General features: G+C 34.8%; 1 protein-coding gene across 1 annotated transcript in view; it reads left to right on the top strand.

Annotated features, from left to right (window-relative positions):
• The window catches only part of KCNH7 (potassium voltage-gated channel subfamily H member 7), a 485,779-nt gene that overhangs the window by 444,808 nt on the left and 22,315 nt on the right, over nt 1-18,656 (top strand). The window contains exons 10-11 of the mRNA XM_059392755.1: nt 14,247-14,499; nt 17,491-17,696. Coding sequence (XP_059248738.1) covers nt 14,247-14,499; nt 17,491-17,696 — 459 coding nt within the window. The remainder of the gene's footprint in view (nt 1-14,246; nt 14,500-17,490; nt 17,697-18,656) is intronic.

The raw sequence follows: 18,656 nt of genomic DNA, 5'->3' as shown, positions 1-18,656 counted from the left end.
GGAAAACTGTTCCCTTCTTCTCCACCCAATTTGACTAGTTAGGGGAAGAGGAGATACTTTCTCATATTAAGACTGAGGGTATCTCAAGAAATTTCCCCCAATCAAAGCTGTCCTCTGACACAGTCTGAAACTTTCTGACATTATCCAACATTGACTCTGGTTACAACATGGGCAAGAACTGAAAATCATCTTCCATGTCAGTATAGAGGCAAGTATCTTCATATGACATACAAGAGCCTAGCTTGAATGAAGAAGAGCCCCAGATGTATAGAGATACATCATTTTGGATGGAGAGAAATAAATCATTTATAACAGAGACTACTTCATAGTTTAAAAATATATTGACATGGAAGAAAAAAACTTTATGAACATTTAATGAAGAATTTTTTTTTTACTTTAACAATGTCTTGCCAGTAATGCCTAATAATATAAAACAAATTAGGAACAGGAATTCAGAAAACCTAAACATTAGCACTTCAATTTGCCACTAATCTTGGACAAGTCACTTAACCTCTCTGCAATTTCATTACACTTGTCATTGTCAAATGTGTGTAAAGCACCAGAATTCGAAATGCTAAATATGTAGAACAATTATTATGGGAGTTTTTCCACTTGAGACTGGAGATTCTAACCTATTTGCTGCCTACTCTTTTGGTTTCTGAGTGGGCTTCTAGTTTTCTTTGATGATGAATTGTTGATGGCAGAGAACAGAAGGGAATCATTTCATGTAAAAACCAGAACAAGAATAAAGGATCATATGTGGGGAAGCACAAAGAAGAACTGAGGCAAGTAATCCAGAAACAACTTTGTTTAATTTATTTTCGGAAGATTTTTTTTTTTTTTTAAATCCTGAGGCATCAGCGGAGAAAATTTTGAAAACCAAACATAGAAAGTAGTTGGAATAAGGAAGAGAGATGAATGTTTCATCAAGGTAGATAGACAAGTTTTCCTTAAAAACGGACAGGAACGAAAAGAGAAAGGGTAAAGGCACTGGCTTTGAGGAATAAAGAAGAAAACTCAATGGTACTAACACTACATGATCCAGTCTCCTTGGTTAAGCAGAGAGTACATTAAGTCCTAAGAAGGGAGGAGGTATAAAAGAAGAGTTGAAGAGGGGGAGAATTCTTAAGAGATTTCTATCAAGAGCCAATCAACTAGGCTAAAAATGCTTAGAACCACAGTGGACTCTTAGTGACAAAGCATTCATTTATAATGCCCCCAGCAAAGCCAATCACAGTGGAAATGGAATTAATAAATAATGGCATATTATTTAATAGAAATCCTTACCCTTTGGAGCTGATATGATTTCTAAGAAGCATCTTAGTGAAAAACTGATTCCTTTCCTTCCAAGGCTCCTTTCCAGCTCCACTGCTACCTGTCAGAATACCCTTTGCTCACTCTACTTACTGACCTTAACTACTTGCTACTAGCTACCTCCTCCTCCTCCTACTTACTACTAGCTACTATCTACTTAACTGCTAACTACTTACATTGATTGTATCTGCATTCATAATTTAATTCTATGACAACAAAAACTTTGTTGTACCCACTCTCTACACTTCCCAAAATGACTTCATCTATGACAGACCTTTACATTCAAATCTCCTTCACCCACAGACTATTTTGATACACCACAGTGAAAGGCAGTAATGAGCTCTTTCAGTCAGCAACTTCATATAAAAACAATCATGGTGACATTAAACCTTATGAAAATATAAAGCAAAATATACAAAATAACATGGCTTGTCTTCACCTCCCTTAACTTTTTCTAATCATCCTTTATATAGTCAAGTTGATAAATACTGTCAATGAAAAACATTTGATTCATTAGTCATAAAGCTTAAAAAATGATTAAAAATATGGCGCCCTCGTATTTGTTCCTCTAGTAGCCAAGGATTCTGCTTCTAAGAATTCTTCAGAAAATAAAATTATTTGCATTGAAAGATATCAACAGTACAACACAATTTTTACATGGGTGAGCCTGTATATTTGCATTGATTATTTTTAGTTTGATCAATAATATTTTAACAAAAAAAGCATAGGTTCAAAATCAGGAATCAATGTGTAAAAAGCACTGAAAATATTACTGAACTTTGAAAGACATGCTGCTTCTCCTAGCAAATAAATTCACACATTTAAAAATAGGTCATGGAGACTGTAAAAAACCTTCATTTAAATGATAATGATCCTTAGGACTGGTGACATCTTTTAGTTTTCTGTAAAGAAATACCTACTTACCTTTAGAACTTGAATTAAAAGAGTTGTCTACAATGTACTTTAAAAGATGTTTTTATAGATATGTTGATTTGTTAACAGAAACGGCCTGGCTCTACAGAAATTATGTAGGTAGTAAAATTTTGCTGAGCAAGAAATCTCCTACTAGCACACATACTTGCCTACTAAAGCCAGAACCTGAACAACAGGTGCTTAAGAAAGGACAAGGCACATGTCCTTCCTATTTTTCCCCAAACTATTCATTCTGAAGTCTCACAAATACCCAGAGAACAATAAATGCCATTCGGAGCCCCTAGACATGAATATCAAGCTTAAAACAGGCGTCTGGTATTTTCGGGCCATGAATGGTATGCCCTAAATCACGTTTCACAAATGATTCTGGTCACTTCATCCTGGTCTCCAACCATTATCAAGAAGGACTTATTTACACCTGGCACCATGCCGGTTCTGTGCAAAGGGAGTTCTTAACTGTAGGATCTTATCTCTAGTGGTTCCAGAGCCTAGAGAAATGACAGCATGGCCTCGGGCCTTACACATGAAAAACCATCATTGCAGAAACACCACACTAGGCAATGAACATACTCCAGTTTCTCCATTCATTAATGATGTTCCTCTTCCAGTAGTAGGTTAGTGGAAATGAGGTCTCGAAATACTTTTTAACTCTTTAAAATAATGGTACCATCCAAACAGGACCCTAGAGGGTAATTCCTGAGGCTAGAGGATGTGACATGTTTTCAAATACTTTCTTTGGGGTTGTAGAAACAGAGGAGCAATCTAAACTCAAATCAATGTTAAGATCGCTTAATATTCCACACAGGTTTAACCAATAATAAAAATACAGAGAGTCCTCAAATCTCAGTTTTAAAATACTCTTTGTAAATATGACTTTAAGTCCCTTCTAATTCAGATATCAGAATAACTCAGCATTTATCTAACCTAATGAAATCAAGTCATTCACAATTTCTCCCAAAATAAAAATCCAGTGTTTTCTTTAATGCAAGAATTATCTGTGATAATACAGGGGCCTAGATATTTATATTAAAATGGATATGTCAGTATTCCACCCAATATGTCAGAGTTTTTTAAATCTTTTTTTAAAGGTTGAAAATAGGCAAAAGTAAGTTCATCCAAGCCAATTGCTCTTACAGCCATAGGGCCACATTATTTAGGGAATTTACATATATTTTCATTGTTTTTCTTGGTTTAGATATATTGCTATCCGTAAGGATGAGTGTGAATAGAAAAAAAATAATCATCATTGCCTCTTCCATAGCAGATAGTCTTTAAAAACGACAACAACAACAACACCCTCTTTTTTGTTTGCATCTTGGGCTCCTGTTGGTCAGGTGGGTCACCCCCAGTAGAAATCTACACTCAACTTAGGAATGATAAGAATCTTTCTTATTCAGGGTCCAGTACCCATGCTCTAGAGCTATGTTAATTTATTTTTTCCCACTTTAGTGATAATCTTCTCAGATCAGAATGCTCTATAACACACATAGAACTGAAAGTTACCAGTAGCTAGAAACACCTACTAGAGTGGGAAGATAAGCCAAAGTTTCACTCCACATAGGTATAATTGTTGTATTTGAATCATGGAGTTCCATTTCTAGCCTTCACTTGTTCTAACTATGAATCACTATGTGTGGATGCCCGGAAACTGGGGCATTAGTCGTGTTTTCTAAGATGGGAGGTTTGGCCCAGAATCTAACTCTAATTTTGTCTGCTTTATCTATAACCAGTGCTTAATATTGAATAGCAGACACCAAGCAGTGAGGTCAAAGCATTATAAGAAAGCAGGTATGGTTAATCAGGATGTTTCCTCTATAAATTACCTATATATAGTAGCATTTTGCATAGTTCTTGTTACCTTTTTCTTATCATTTTATAAGAAATCTTTATGAATTATAGATACTAATGCTTTATTTGTCATCTATATTGTAACTTGTTTCCAATCTCTTTTCAATGTGTAGGTTTTGTTAAAAATATCTTTTGGATTTAAAAGGTTTTTTTTGTTTTGTTTTGTTTTTTTAATATATGGTCCAATTAGTCAACTTTTCTTTACATAGTTAAGAGATCTTGTCCTGATTCTCAAAGCCAGGATTGAGAACCACTGGTATAGATCTTTAAAAGTAAAATCTCCTTCAATAAAATGTTATAATTTTTTTCTTAGAAATTCTTATATTTCTTGTTAAATTCATTTTTAAGTTTTATACAGCATAATCAATTGAGAAAATGAAATACATTACACATTTCTATCTTTACTGGCTTATAAATAATGAAGAGTGAAACTATCTTCCTTATAGCCACCTTAATAAATTCCCTGTCATGTTCTGATAGAACTCTTTCTTGGTCTAATATAATTTGGTTTAGTTTGAGAGGATTTCTTTTAGTATTTATTCTTATATGGTCTAGATATGCAGTCATGTCAGTGTCAAAAAGAAATAGTTTCATTCTCTCTTTTCAAATACTATGTATCATGATTTTTAGTTCACTAGATTCTACAAAACAATTTTGGGTAGTAATTGCTGAGTTCAATAAAAATAACTTCACCATTAAGACTAATACTTTTAAAATATCTTTGCATTTCTGAAATCAATCCTACTTGGTCATAGAGTTTTTGATTCTTTGTTGATTTTGTTGGTTAGTAAATTTTTTAGAATTTTGCATCTATTTTATAATGATATTAGTATACACTTATACACTCTTTAACTGTTAGGAAGAAATCATCTGTAAAACCATGTGGTCCTGGAGGTTTTCATAGCAGGTCTTTAATCATCATTCTAACTCTATTATGGTAATTATGTATTCTATTTCTTCCTTGGTCAATATTAGTATGTCTGTTTTGTGAAGAATTCATCCATTTCATCTAGGCTTTCAAAGTTGTAAAATTGAATGTAGGATTCTCTTCTAACTCACTTAGTATTTTCTGTATCAACAGGTATATCTGCTTTCTCATTCCTAAACTGGTATATTTTTGTTCTTTCTTCTTTCTTGTAGAGGCTTTTGAAAGATTTATAAATTCCATTGGATTTTGTTTAAGGAACTAGCCTTTGCATGAATTTATACTTGTTACTATTCTTTTTATTTCCAGAGTTTGCCTTCATTAATTCCCCCTTTTTTTAATTTCTATGGATTGTCTCATTATTTTTTTTGTCTTATTATTTTTAACATTGTATTAAGGTCTTTTTTTTTTAAGATTTTATTTATTTATTTGTCAGAGAGATTGAGAACAAGCAGGGAGAGTGGCAGGCAGAGGGCAAAGCATGTTCCCTGCTGAGCAGGGATTCCCAAAGTGGGACTTGATCCCAGAAATCTGGGATCATGACCTGAACTGAAGGCAGGTGCTTAACCGATTGAGTCACCCAGGTGTCTCTGTATTAAGGTCTTTTTTTGTATGAGCCTTTCTTCTGTAAAAATGAAGGTGTTAAAACTATACATTCTGCTTTCAATACAAGCTTTTCTGTGGTAACATGGGTTTTGATATGACATGCTCTCCTTTTATTGCTTGCTACATTATTTCTTCTTTGATCTGAAGGTTATCATAGAGTGTTGTTCTTAATTTTCATGTATTTCTGACTTTCTCGTCACTTTTTAATATTTTTCTATTTGGATTATAGTCAGAGTTAACAAACTACATAACATTTCTACTTTTATAAATGTTTAAGCACCTACACTTTATGTAGAAGAAATCTATATTTGTAGTATTTAAAATGACTCATCTTTTATTCAGATTTTCCAAAACATTTAGCTTTATTGGGGAGGAGGGAAACCAGTTTTCTTTTCTTTACACATAGTTTACCCTCTTATGTAAAATATGATTAAATTATATAATTCCACTAACAAGTACGGCCAGCATAAATAAGTTTCAGAACGTACACAGCTGGTTTGAAATTCAGTTGGTGGAATAGAAATGTGTAGGGACAATATCTGGAATATTCAGAGTGCTGGGGCAGCAAGAATCAATATGTTTTATGGAAGAGGAATCTGTTAGTAAAAGAACTTCAACTATTTTGGGAGCTTCTCCTATTTTGTAAAAAAATTATACAATTGTTGATACAGTCATCACTTTCTCTAGAATTAGAATTGGGGTCTGGCCCTAACCTTTCTGAGGAACAAACACCCTAACTGATACAAAGTGAAAAGGACACTTATGCTACATTTCTACTCTTTGTTAGTTATTGATAAAACCCAATAAATCAAAGGAATAGGGAGCATATTGGGAACTAGTTTAGAAATCCAATCTAATGGACAGCTGTGGCAAGTCACAATAGTTGATAGAATCCTAGACTCAATTTGAAATCTTAAGGGTGCTTTTGTGGCTCAGTGGGTTAAGCCTCTGCCTTTGGCTCAGGTCATGATCTCAGGGTCTTGGGATTGAGCCCTGCATTGGGCTTTCTGCTCAGCGGGGAGCATGCTCCCCCCCCCCCCACCGCCGCCTGCCTCTCTGCCTACTTGTGATCTCTCTCTGTCAAATAAATAAATAAAATCTTTTAAAAAAATAAATAAATAAATTTGAAGTCTTAGTTCTTCTACAGATAAATTCCCTACTGCCTTTATGAGTCACCTTTCACATATAAAAATGGGATTATCACCACTCTCTATTCCTTATATAAAGTTGACAAGTCAATCAAAATATTTGATTCTAAAATGTGATCATATGAGAGATGTTTCTGAAACATAAAAGTAGATTTAAATTCACGACGGCATATCAAGTACAAAGTGGTACTTAAATCATTCTCTTCATTACCTGGAAGATTGTACCCCCTTTTCCTTTCTTTAGAGCAAGCTCATGTCATTTACAATCAATCCATTTGGGTAGAGGTATTTGCAAAGCATCCAACAGATCCCACTCTATTTATATTCTGTTAATGCCTTCCCTCACTCTCTCTTTCAAGGAGTTGGGTTGAGGGGAAGGTCCTGAAATTGTTTCTCAGTTACCAGATTCCTCCTATTACCTTTAGAAACCCTTGTGGGTTCCATGACTTCGTCTTGGGACCTTATATTATAAATCCTTTTTAAGTCAGGCTGTTGCTGAATTAGCAGAATTCCAGAGTCTCTGTAACAAGGACATGTATATAAAAGCAATAAATCCTCTCTGCCTACTCATCATTACCCACACTCCAGCTCATCCTTGGCCCTGACTTAATTGGGGTCACTTTAAAGTTTGAGTGTCCTTCTGAAAGCAGAGAAACATCTCACATATCATGCTGTGAACCAGTCATAAGAGCTGCCAGAGAGACAAGAAAAGGCAAGAGGAAGCACTGTTTCATTTTTTAGGGAATCTTTACTTACACCAAAATCAGTTCAGGATTTATTATGTTGTTTTCCATGTCTGTGTGTGGCAAGTTTTTATTCTGTTCATGATTTGCTTCTAAATGATGTAACCATGTGATAAATGTTCAAAAGTTACACATAGAAAATTAGTTAATTTTCTCAAGGCTTATAAAGGCCCCGTGAGGGATTGCATAATATTTCCCTCTGGCCAGATACGATACCCTTCCTATACAATAAAATAATTCCTCATTCTCATTAGCCATGTGAAGGTAAAATAAGAAAGCAGATAGCAAAGCAGTTTGAGCTTCAGACTAGGGCTATGTATACTTAAATGCTTAAAACTGCTAAAAGAACCCACCTATCATGACCACTGATTGAACATGATGTAGATGTATTAAACACGTAACCCCCAAGGAAACATGAAAAACATAAAAAACATGAAAAATCCCCAAGGAAACATGAAAAACATTCCTTAACAATGAACCATAACTGTAGCAATAATATGATCTGGGATGACCTCAAAATTAGGGAATACCTTAGCTATTAAAAACAACAAAAAGCAAGATTTGGTATCTTGTAAGTGGTAAAGATTTACCAAATGATGAATGCCCACATGGCAAACAATGATTTTCTCAGAATCAGAAAATGCTATAAAATATTAAGGTTGTGCTCTAGGGCAGAGACTGAAGATTTAATATATTACTTGCATCATCTATTTGATAATCACACTTGAGGTTTAGTGTTTCATAGGGAGTATTAATTTGTGTTTTGATTAATCCTAATTTGTCAAGATCTAAGTGTATTTAATGAGCCAGAGAATTTTCTTGGAAAATTTCCTAATGTCAGTTATCATAGTTACCAAACTTGTTCGTATGATTAATTTGCTGTTTAGGGGAATCATTTAACACACTCAGACTGCCTTCCTTATGGTGCCCTTCTCAGCCTGCCTTTAGGAATATCTCCCTCTACAGCTACCCTAAGTGAAACAAATCAGAAACCACTCATTATAACACAAATCAACTTTCCAATATTATCTGGATGGGGGTGTCCATAAGAAAATATATTTTGATGCTTTTTAAAGTAAATAGAGTGTTTCAAAAAACATGGATGGTCTCTGGAGAGAATTGTGGTGAAAAACTCCATTGTTGATGCTCTTCTAACGGAAGCTAGAAAGTGTACCCACCATAAAAGAGCATTTTGCAACCCGAGCTAAGAGACAGCAAACATTGAAGGCGTGTGTCTTAAATGTGAGGAAAGAATAATGGAGTTTATTGTCAGTATATTGTGAATATTTAACTTTATTTGAAAATCCTTATCTATCAGCATACAGGTAGAAGTTGAATGAGGAAACAAATTTCTCTCTTGCAACTTTTGCCTTTCTTTAATCACATCAGGTGGAGCCAGGAGCATGAAGGTTCATAGAATAAAAGAAAATCTTAAACTGCTGGGCACGGAAGAAATTTTTGGTTTTAAGGCTATAAATCACCTGCCCTACCCACAGGATATATAGTTACTGTTGAAAGATAAAGTTGTATTGTAATTTAATTATAAAAGAACTATTTCCAGAGCAATATTCTAAAGAAAGTAGGCCCCTACCTTGAAGGATGATACAGTAGTTTCATGTAAAAAACAATAATAATAATCTTAATTAATATTTATTAAGATTCTTCTCAGACTCCACTGACTGAATCTCAGGACACATTTCTCTAATTGTCATAGACCTGGGCCAAATTTATTTTTTTCATTGAAACCCTAATACATAAAATAGGTACCATGATTGTTTTATTGGCATAAGTATATATGTTTATTTTAAGGATCTACTTATTAAAAAGTAAATGAGACAAATACCATTTTGACGAGCACACTCATATCAAATCAGAAATTGCAGGCATTAACCTCAGCCTCCATTCTTTTCTAAATTTTGTGTTCATTGCTCAGTATGGAGAAAATTTGAATTCACACACTGCAAAATTGCAAATATTAATGATATTGTACTATTTATTCCACTACGTGTGTGCCAGCAGATACACATTTGAGGGAAGTTTAGTATAAAATTAAGTACTTCTGAATTAATATCTGATCATGTTTGATAGGTGTTTGCTATGGGATAGTTAATTATTTCAATTTTTCTCTCTCTTTGTATAACTTCTTCAGGGAGTTTTATTTAGTTTGATTTAATAATGCTATCTTGTGTAGTTGTTAAGTTATTCTTGTTTGAATGTCCTTAAATTTCGGGTCCTTTGGTACTAAGCTATAGGGCTGATTGCTTTTCGCAATCACAGAAAGCATTTCAAACTCACTTAAAAGACTGTCTCATTTGTCTTATAAAGTTGAGGCTCCCGAAGAGTTTTATTCACATAAAGTCAAGGAAAGGAAAGTTAGCTTTATATTTATAAAATAGTCACATGACCTTATACCATATTAAAGACATGGGATTTTTATCAGCCTTGAAAAAATTTTCTGGAATGTCAGGAAGTTTTAAAAATCCAGCATAACTGCAAATATTAGAAAAGTTAAATTGAGCTTCTCATTCACCTTTAATTAACTGTATATTGAGGATTCATTTGAACAACAATCAGGACTATAAGTGTCCAAATGTGTACTATAAATGTCCATGCAAAGCAAACTGTGGAAAATTCTGATTAAATATATATTTTTATATTTATTATACCCAATTAAATATATATATGATTAAACATGCATATATACATATTTTTAATCTGGGCATTTAGAGAAAGGCTTAAGGATCAGGTATATGGTCAGAACATATTTTTTCATTGTTATGCTTCCATGCCTAGTATAGTGCTTGGTATAAGGTAGATACTTATTACATATTTGGTAAAAGAATGAGAGCTACTTTTCCAAGCTGCAGGCTATGACCCTGATTCTGGGTGATGCTCCTGGGTCTTTGAAATCAAATCAACCCAATAAATTATGGCTCCAGACACGATGAAAGGTGCTGTGTACACTCAGAGCTTTGGAACTTGACAGACAAAAGGATTGTATAGAGTGTAGTGGAAATATAAATTATAACAATCACTAAACCAGCTGTGTCTTCGTTTGTACCTGTGTACTTGACATTCCTGCTCTTTACAACCAGATCTGGTAGGCCTGGTGGAATGCTAATATTTGACTGTTGAATGAGAAGTTCCATGTCAGGTAGTTGAGCAGAGAAACAAAACCTGATGAAAAAAAAGTATAATGAGTAGGAAGGAAGGAAGACAACACAGCTGAGACTAACAAAATGGGTGTTTTGGATGAATACTATTTAAACCTATCCCATTCTCCTCACCCTTTCCAATGTTTTTCTGTTCTAATTCTCTATAATCCCTCTCTTTTAATTCTGCTTTTAAAATCCCTTTACTTAGGGATACCCCAGATTCCAAAGCTAACTTAAGTAGGACATTTAATCTTCTGGGCTAATAAGAGATTCACTTACTAAATATTAACTTCTATTGACGTTTACTTGAGTGATCTATGTAACTAGCTTAAGAAAATTAAGTTAGTGAAGGGCTAACACCACAGGAGAATTCTTTAATCCAGATAAGTCCTTCATGCCATTGTGTGTGTATCTTCTCTCTGGGCCAGCAAAGACTTCTCCATGAAACTCTGTGATATTTCCAAGTTGAGGCCATTCTTTCCAATGGGTATCATATCTGATAGGAAAAATACTAGGAGATGACACTTAAGAACATTTGAGGAAAGAATACTGTTGAAAAACTTTCCCAAGTACCCTTTACGGTTTGGTGAGTTATTCTAAGAATAACTTGGAATTGGCATTCCAAGAACATGTTTATATTGATTTCATAGCTGCCTACTTTCAAAAAGAATTTAAGACAACTCACAGTGAAAACCTAAGTGCAAGTAAGCCAAAACATTTAACACAAAGAACAGGAAACAAAAGTTACCTTAAATTCTGTTGAGGCAAAGAACAAAAAACTTAGTGGTGAATTTTCTATTCACCAAAGATATCAAGGAGAATATAATGGGTGTTGTGTTTCTCATTTTCTAGCTAAAGAGAACTTATTAGTTCTTCAAGAACTATAAATATGTATGACAAGAAGAAGAAAAGAAAAAGTCAGAAGTAAGCTAGGGACAGCTACATTGTATGAGATAATTTACATACATTATCACATTTAATTATGGTGCAACCCTGTGAAGTAGGTATTATTAAATTATTTTTACAATTGAAGAAACTGAATCTCAAGAAAATTTAAATTAACCAAAGTCACAACTAGGAAGTGTCAGAACTGGAACTTCAGCCATGCCTATCTAATTCCATAGGCCATCTTAACAGAGAAATGAGTAACCCCTACCTCTGTCTCATCTTACCTTCCAGTTCAAAGCATGCATACACACCCTTGTGCACATGTGTCCACACACATACATAATTTTTCCTTTTATAAGCAGGCTATACTCAGAAAGTATAACAGAGGAACTTCAGGAAAATGCTAGAAATAGCAGCTACAAGCTCACTAATCTCATTCCAACTACTATAAAGAAAGTGTCATTTCCCCATTTATGTGAAATATAAAATGCATTTTGTACATTTTTATAGCCAAATCTTAAGGAAAAAATAGATCTATCTAACTTGTTACTTGGTGTGATGCTCCTTACATTTTTATCTGTATGGGTACATCTCAGAATTATGCTGAGACTACAACAGTGGGCTTCAAGGAGGGAAAGTAGATCATATGCAGGAAGACTAGTAAACTGGGGGTTTTCCTACTATAGCACCCCCAGACAAAGAGGCCCCATTTCAGAAAAAAAAAGTGTGCAAACCTTGCTTACTTCCAGTGTAGCATCACTTGTAAAAGAATCCCATGTTGATGGTCTAAACCAGTAGAAGGGGTCAGCGACCTACCAGAGGGTCAGCTCTGTGAGAGGATCTGAGTTGTTTAGGATCTGACAGAGTGGGAAAAGAACCCCCCAGCTCTCAAACGCAGAAAATGGTGAAGACTAGGCAGTTCATCCTTTTGGAGAGGTCTTTAGTCCAAGTAGGAAATCTGGTAGGAGTCCAGTCTCATAGAAAAAGTCTGAAAGATAGAGTTAAGGACAGAAGTTTCAGAAGAGTGCCGGGAAGTTTCAGAAGAGGACGGCTCATTTATTTTGGGTCTGAGCCAGGTAATATAGACACTTCAGGATAGATGTCTGAGTTCCTGCAGCTGTGTGGGCTGGGTATACAGTGTCTAGAAATTGGCACGCTATTGACTGGTAACTTACAACAAATTTCAAAATCGAAAAAGCGCTTATTCTCTGGCAAAGAAACACAGATAGATGAAGTGACTTGCACAAGTGTCAGCCTGTGGCAAATTCACCACCAGAACCCACATTCTGTGGATTTTCCTCTAAAACACCTTTGACCCATATCTGTGGGTGACTTCACAATGAAGGAAACAAGACTGGAGGTAGTAGCTATCATGTTTTGGTCTCTCCTTGATCCGTTTGTATGATACCTTGCCTGTCTGACTGATTGCCTCACACAGGGGTCCTACAGAAGCAGTGTACCAGTGGGCTGCTTTAACATTTCCAATAGACATAAGTGTAAGTTAATGCAAATATGGGCTCATTTGAAGTTCCTCTATGGACCATATGCATTCCAATTATCTGGACAACTAATTCATGATGACTTTTAGCTATATTGAATAGCAATAGCAAGGTTGAACCAAAATTAAGGAAATCCTGGAATTACACTATTAAGCACTATGTAATGCCTCTCCCTTCTACTCCAAAGCACATTTAATGGATTTATTTTTACTGACAGAGGAAAGTCAACCTGAAAATTAAAATCTAGATATGATACCCAAAATAGCTAAGATACACACAGAGATGCAAGAGTTGAATGTCTTTGGCCCATTGTATACTAGGAATTTTATAAAATAATGCAGAATTTTATTCAGTTTAAATTGAGTGACACTTGTCACAAACTTTATTTAATCTTTTCTGTAAGGTTTAAATTAGTCACTGAATAAGTTGTCAAAACAGTAGTGTTATTAGAAGCTTTAAGTTTGCATTGTAAACTCTTGGCACAATTTACATTTCTGAAAACATACCCATACTTTTAATATATTATTAAATTAGATATTATTATTAAATATCTATTTAATACTAAGTAATATTAAATATTGCTATTCTCCTTCACTTTCTCTATTTTCAGTGCTTATCAAAATATTTAGTATTAATGGTGTGTATAGGAAACATAAATATTCCAAGTCCTGTTAGCTAAGAGGACTCTCTGGTCTATGACATTTACAAATACCATAGCTATTTCAGGATCACTATTTTTACTAATTCTAATTAAGAAGTATACCAGAGACAGCAATCCAAATTGACTTGAGATTCCTTCAAAAGGTTGTCTTTCTAGCTGTACCACCTTTCATTAGTTACGTCTTACTAATTGTCACATTTGCATTCCATATGTGCACAGTATGGTGCTATCTCACAAAAGGCAGGGAATAAGCAGCAGTGTGAAACATAGGCATTACATTGTAAGGAGACAGCATTTGTGTTGAGTCTGAATGCCTGCAGTTAATTCAGAGAACAAGTCTTTGAGTTAAAATTCTGACATGTTTAGCAAACCAACTATTCACTGAGGTAGGCGAGGTAGAAGCATTGTAAGAACTCGTGTGACAATGACTACACCCACAGTTCTGTGAGCAAGAAATATACTTTATTTCTCAGGTGGAGGTACCCTGTGCACTGGTAGTATGAAACTCTTTATTTTTTTCCCCCAGGTCCTAAAGGGTTTCCCAGAATGTTTACAAGCTGACATTTGCCTACATCTCAACCAGACTTTGCTGCAAAACTGCAAAGCCTTTCGGGGGGCAAGTAAAGGTTGCCTTAGAGCTTTGGCAATGAAGTTCAAGACGACCCACGCACCTCCAGGAGACACCCTGGTTCACTGTGGGGATGTTCTCACTGCACTTTATTTCTTATCCAGAGGCTCCATTGAAATACTCAAAGATGACATTGTGGTAGCTATTCTAGGTGAGTGTTTCAGAACTGATGGTGACAAATTGAGGTATTAGTTGGGGCAATACGTAGCTTAACATGATAGAAAACAGGATGGATCCATTTATTTGTCAGTACTCTTCAAGAATGATAGGTCATTTTAATTTATTTAAAATTCAATCCCAGTCAAACTGACCTTGCAGAAAGCACATTTTCATACTCTCTCACTTTTGCTCTGATGTGTAAATACTTCCATGACTCTCTTTAGTTCTTGGCAGCTACTTAAGTGTTTGAGGCCAAATATATGAAAACAGTCAACATTTTTCTTCTCGTGTTGGAGAACCTTGGATTCATGTGGATCCCTTAACACCTTAAATAAATGTATACATTGTAAGGTTCTTGCTAGTATATGCCAATGCCTTGTCATAAACTAAATTTCATAAATAAATTTTATCTATTCGCTCTTCACTTTTACCTGCTGTATCCCATCAAATGGAATTATATGAATCCTTATCTAAGTCATATAGAGAGCTATGAACTTAGCAGTCAGGGATAAAGGTGATGAGGAGATTAAATTCACTAGTAAATTAAACCGCTTCGGGTGCAAAAGAAAGTCCATCTGTCCAATCTGTCTCTTCAAAACCAAATTTAGTCAGTGTGAATTTGTAGGATTTCTTTGGAATATTAGAACAGTGTGAAAGAGGAAAGGAGCAGAGAGAAAGATCAGTTTTTCTCCCCCGCACCCTCATCAGGATGTTTAAGCCTTACTCCTCCCATGGGAACACCCACCCCCAATAGTTGTGAACATAGGCACTTCTTTATTTTCCTGTGGATTAAATCCAGGTCCATTTAAATAATGACCATGATCAACAATTTGGAAAAAAAAAAAAAAAAAAAAAAAGATCAGCAATTTCCTTTCACTAGATTCTTGATGTTAACATCCAAAAAAGGACAAGGATCTTGTCTGTTTTCTTTGCTGTTGTGTAGAACCAGAGTATGACGTAGCACGGGATGAAGAAGTTTGAGTAATTCCTATATATCTTGATAATTTTGTTATAGTGACAGTTTTCTTTAAATCCCAAATTGACAAAACACACAGTTTGGTTTGCAATTCAAGCAGACAAAGAAAGAAAACATAAATCAGGAGGCAGCTACATAATAAACTTGGACTTTCACCAGGTTTGGCCTTAATATTTTGCTCTATACATTGCTAGGAAAGAAGCATGCTTCATTGCATTCCTGATCTTAGAATCAGCCTGCCCCAGCTTCTACAGGGAGGTAACAAGCTCTCCTGCCTTATAAAAAAAGTAATTTTAAAGTGTAGTTAAGCAGTACACTACCGATTGGCTTAGATTTTTCTCATTTACAGTCATGTAAACTAATTAAAATGCAAAGCTCATGCTGAATTTAATTGAGAGCTTTTCTTTGATAATATCTACACTGAAGTATTAAAACTAAAGAATTTCAAGAATCTTTTTTTCTGTCCCCATTTCCATGTAAATCTGCACCTAAAATCCTCACAAATTATGATTATTCATTCCATGTTTGAAGTGAGGTGTTTTTTTTTTTTTTTTGAAGTGAGGTATTTATATATATATAAAAAAAAAGGTAATGTATTCTCTTCCATGTCAATTTTTGTCATAGAGATATGCTCTGATTTCTCCCCATTAAATTCACATTTAAAATAAGAACATTACAGATATTTTTGACCAATTGGAATGTTATTGTTTAAAAAACTCTTTGATAGTTTCCATAGTCAGGTATATATAACCTTGTCCATCAACGTAGCATTTCCAGAAAGTTTTTTTCTAAATCTGAAAAGAAGCTTCATGATATACATAAGAAAGGACCATTTTACACTACCACTGACGATCTTTAGAAGTCATATGATCAATAATTTATCAGTAATTATTAAGCATGTATTCCATAGTTTTTAAGTGTCTTGATATTCAGAGACAGAAAAATATGAATGGCCATGACGTTCAGGTAAAATATTGGAAGGAAATTAGACATACCAAGTGTGAAAAAATTTTGACTAAAGTCATAATGGAAGGGATTTAATCATGGACACTCTTTCCTTCCCTTCACCCACCTAAGTAGGTGACCTTGACCTAATCAGTTTACCTCTTTAATCTTCTTTCCATAGTCATAATATTTAAATAATAAGTAGTAATTTCTTTATGAGGTTATTTTAGGGATTAAATGAGATAATTCACCTAAGCATTTTACACAGTGCCTGGCACCTACTTAAATCTCAATAAGCATTTGTTGTTACTGTCATCATCCTCATTATTGAACAAATCCTGGAAAAGCAGGTGGCATGTGAGTAGGCTGAGGAGATGAAGCCGACCCATCAGAAGCCGGATACTGAAATAATCTCTGTTTGCAAGAAAACAAGAAGGACCACACTTGGAGAATAAAGGCCATTTGGTAAAAAGGCAAGACTATAAATAAAACTAGATTTATTAAACAATTACACAAATACTTCACGGGGAAATCTAAAAGTGATTACTAAAGGGAACAGAGTAATCAAATTATACTCCTAGTTCTCTTAGTGTTGGAAACATTCCACTCTACCCCCGTGCTTGGCATCCCCCCACCCCCAGACCATCTTGAGATAGAAAGTTTGTGAATCTGTCCCACTGCCACCTTTTTCAAATTCCTCGATTGACAAAATTAAACCACACCTACTATATGGCAAGACCCTTTGCTAGCCATACAGGGCAGAGCAGACTAAAATCATGTTTGCTGCATTTCTAGAAGCTTGGCCAAAGAATAAAAACCAGAAATAATAATAGGAATTATACCAGAACCAGTATGTTAAGAGGTAAAATTCCACTCAGCAAACAGACGTGACTGAGCAGTCAGTAGAGTATACTGGAATTTTGCTGCCCAAGTGTCTGTTGGCCGTGGGATTTTCCATTTGAAGTCCTTGGTCCAAGGATTGGTCAGTGGTCCCCTTGTACTTTTAGGAAGAAAACATTAAGTTCAGACTCCTTTTACCTCTTTTTTTTTTTTTTTTTTTAGGAAAAAACGACATATTTGGAGAAATGGTTCATCTTTATGCTAAACCTGGAAAGTCTAACGCAGATGTGAGAGCTCTCACATACTGTGACTTGCATAAGATCCAGAGAGAAGACTTGCTAGAAGTTTTGGATATGTACCCCGAGTTTTCTGATCATTTTCTCACAAACCTAGAGTTGACTTTTAACCTAAGACATGAAACTGCAAAGGTATATGTTAAGTTTGCTTATTTTTATACTTATGACACTTTATTTTATTCTTGAATCACCAAAATACTTCTGAAAGATCAACCAAAATGTAACAAAACTTTACCAATTCTGAATTGGAAAAGCCAACTTCATGCTGAAATTTATAAATTAGAGGGAAGGAATTCCCTCTAATTACTTTCAAATACACTGAATAACTTTAAGGAGGTCAATTAAATTTGACCTTTCAAGAAATCCTGGTTGACACACTGGATTTGAAATGGACTTGGTTTATACTGTGCATACCAGTTCTTTGTAGGAAATGGGTCATCCTAGGCTGTTGAAAGTCAACTAGAAGAGTTTATTTTACACAGGGGTTAAAATATTCTCCCAGCTATTACTTACCTCACATACTGGCTAGCAAGGTTTTTTCAATAATAATGGAAAATATTAAACTCATTCAAGTTTAGGTCTGCATGTCACACAATATCTAAATCACAGAAGTATAAATTAATCAGGCTTCAACCCAAATCAAAATTAGTGTAGCTCTTGTAACCCTCACTCTCTTCTCCTATGAAAATGTGTCTTTATGACTTACCACTATTTTAAGGATACAGAATTGCAGCCTACAATTTACCACTAGTTTTATTCCTTCCCATTTCTCCCCAAAACCCCATTACCCCAGCTCTGATTCTAAATAGCTTTTTGCCAGAAACCAAATGTTGGGGCTTTTGACACTTTCAAGTGTTTTTTTGTTTGTTTGTTTGTTTTGTTTGTTTGTTTTATGCTAACTAATATGCTCTCTGGGAGAAAAAATTCTCAAGCCAATAGTTAGGTAAAAGGTAGTAGATTTTATTTTCCCAGAGTTACAGTCATTCCCAGCTACTGTGAAAGACTGAAAAAAGGATAAGCTTGTAAAGTCACCAGGGTACCATTTAATAACCTGAAGCATCAGCTCAGATAATTGCTTCTTTTCAAAATACT

Source organism: Mustela nigripes, chromosome 3 (assembly GCF_022355385.1).
Source record: "Mustela nigripes isolate SB6536 chromosome 3, MUSNIG.SB6536, whole genome shotgun sequence".
In the NCBI taxonomy this organism is placed as follows: Eukaryota; Metazoa; Chordata; class Mammalia; order Carnivora; family Mustelidae; genus Mustela; species Mustela nigripes.
This window is presented reverse-complemented; position numbering and strand designations above follow the sequence as displayed.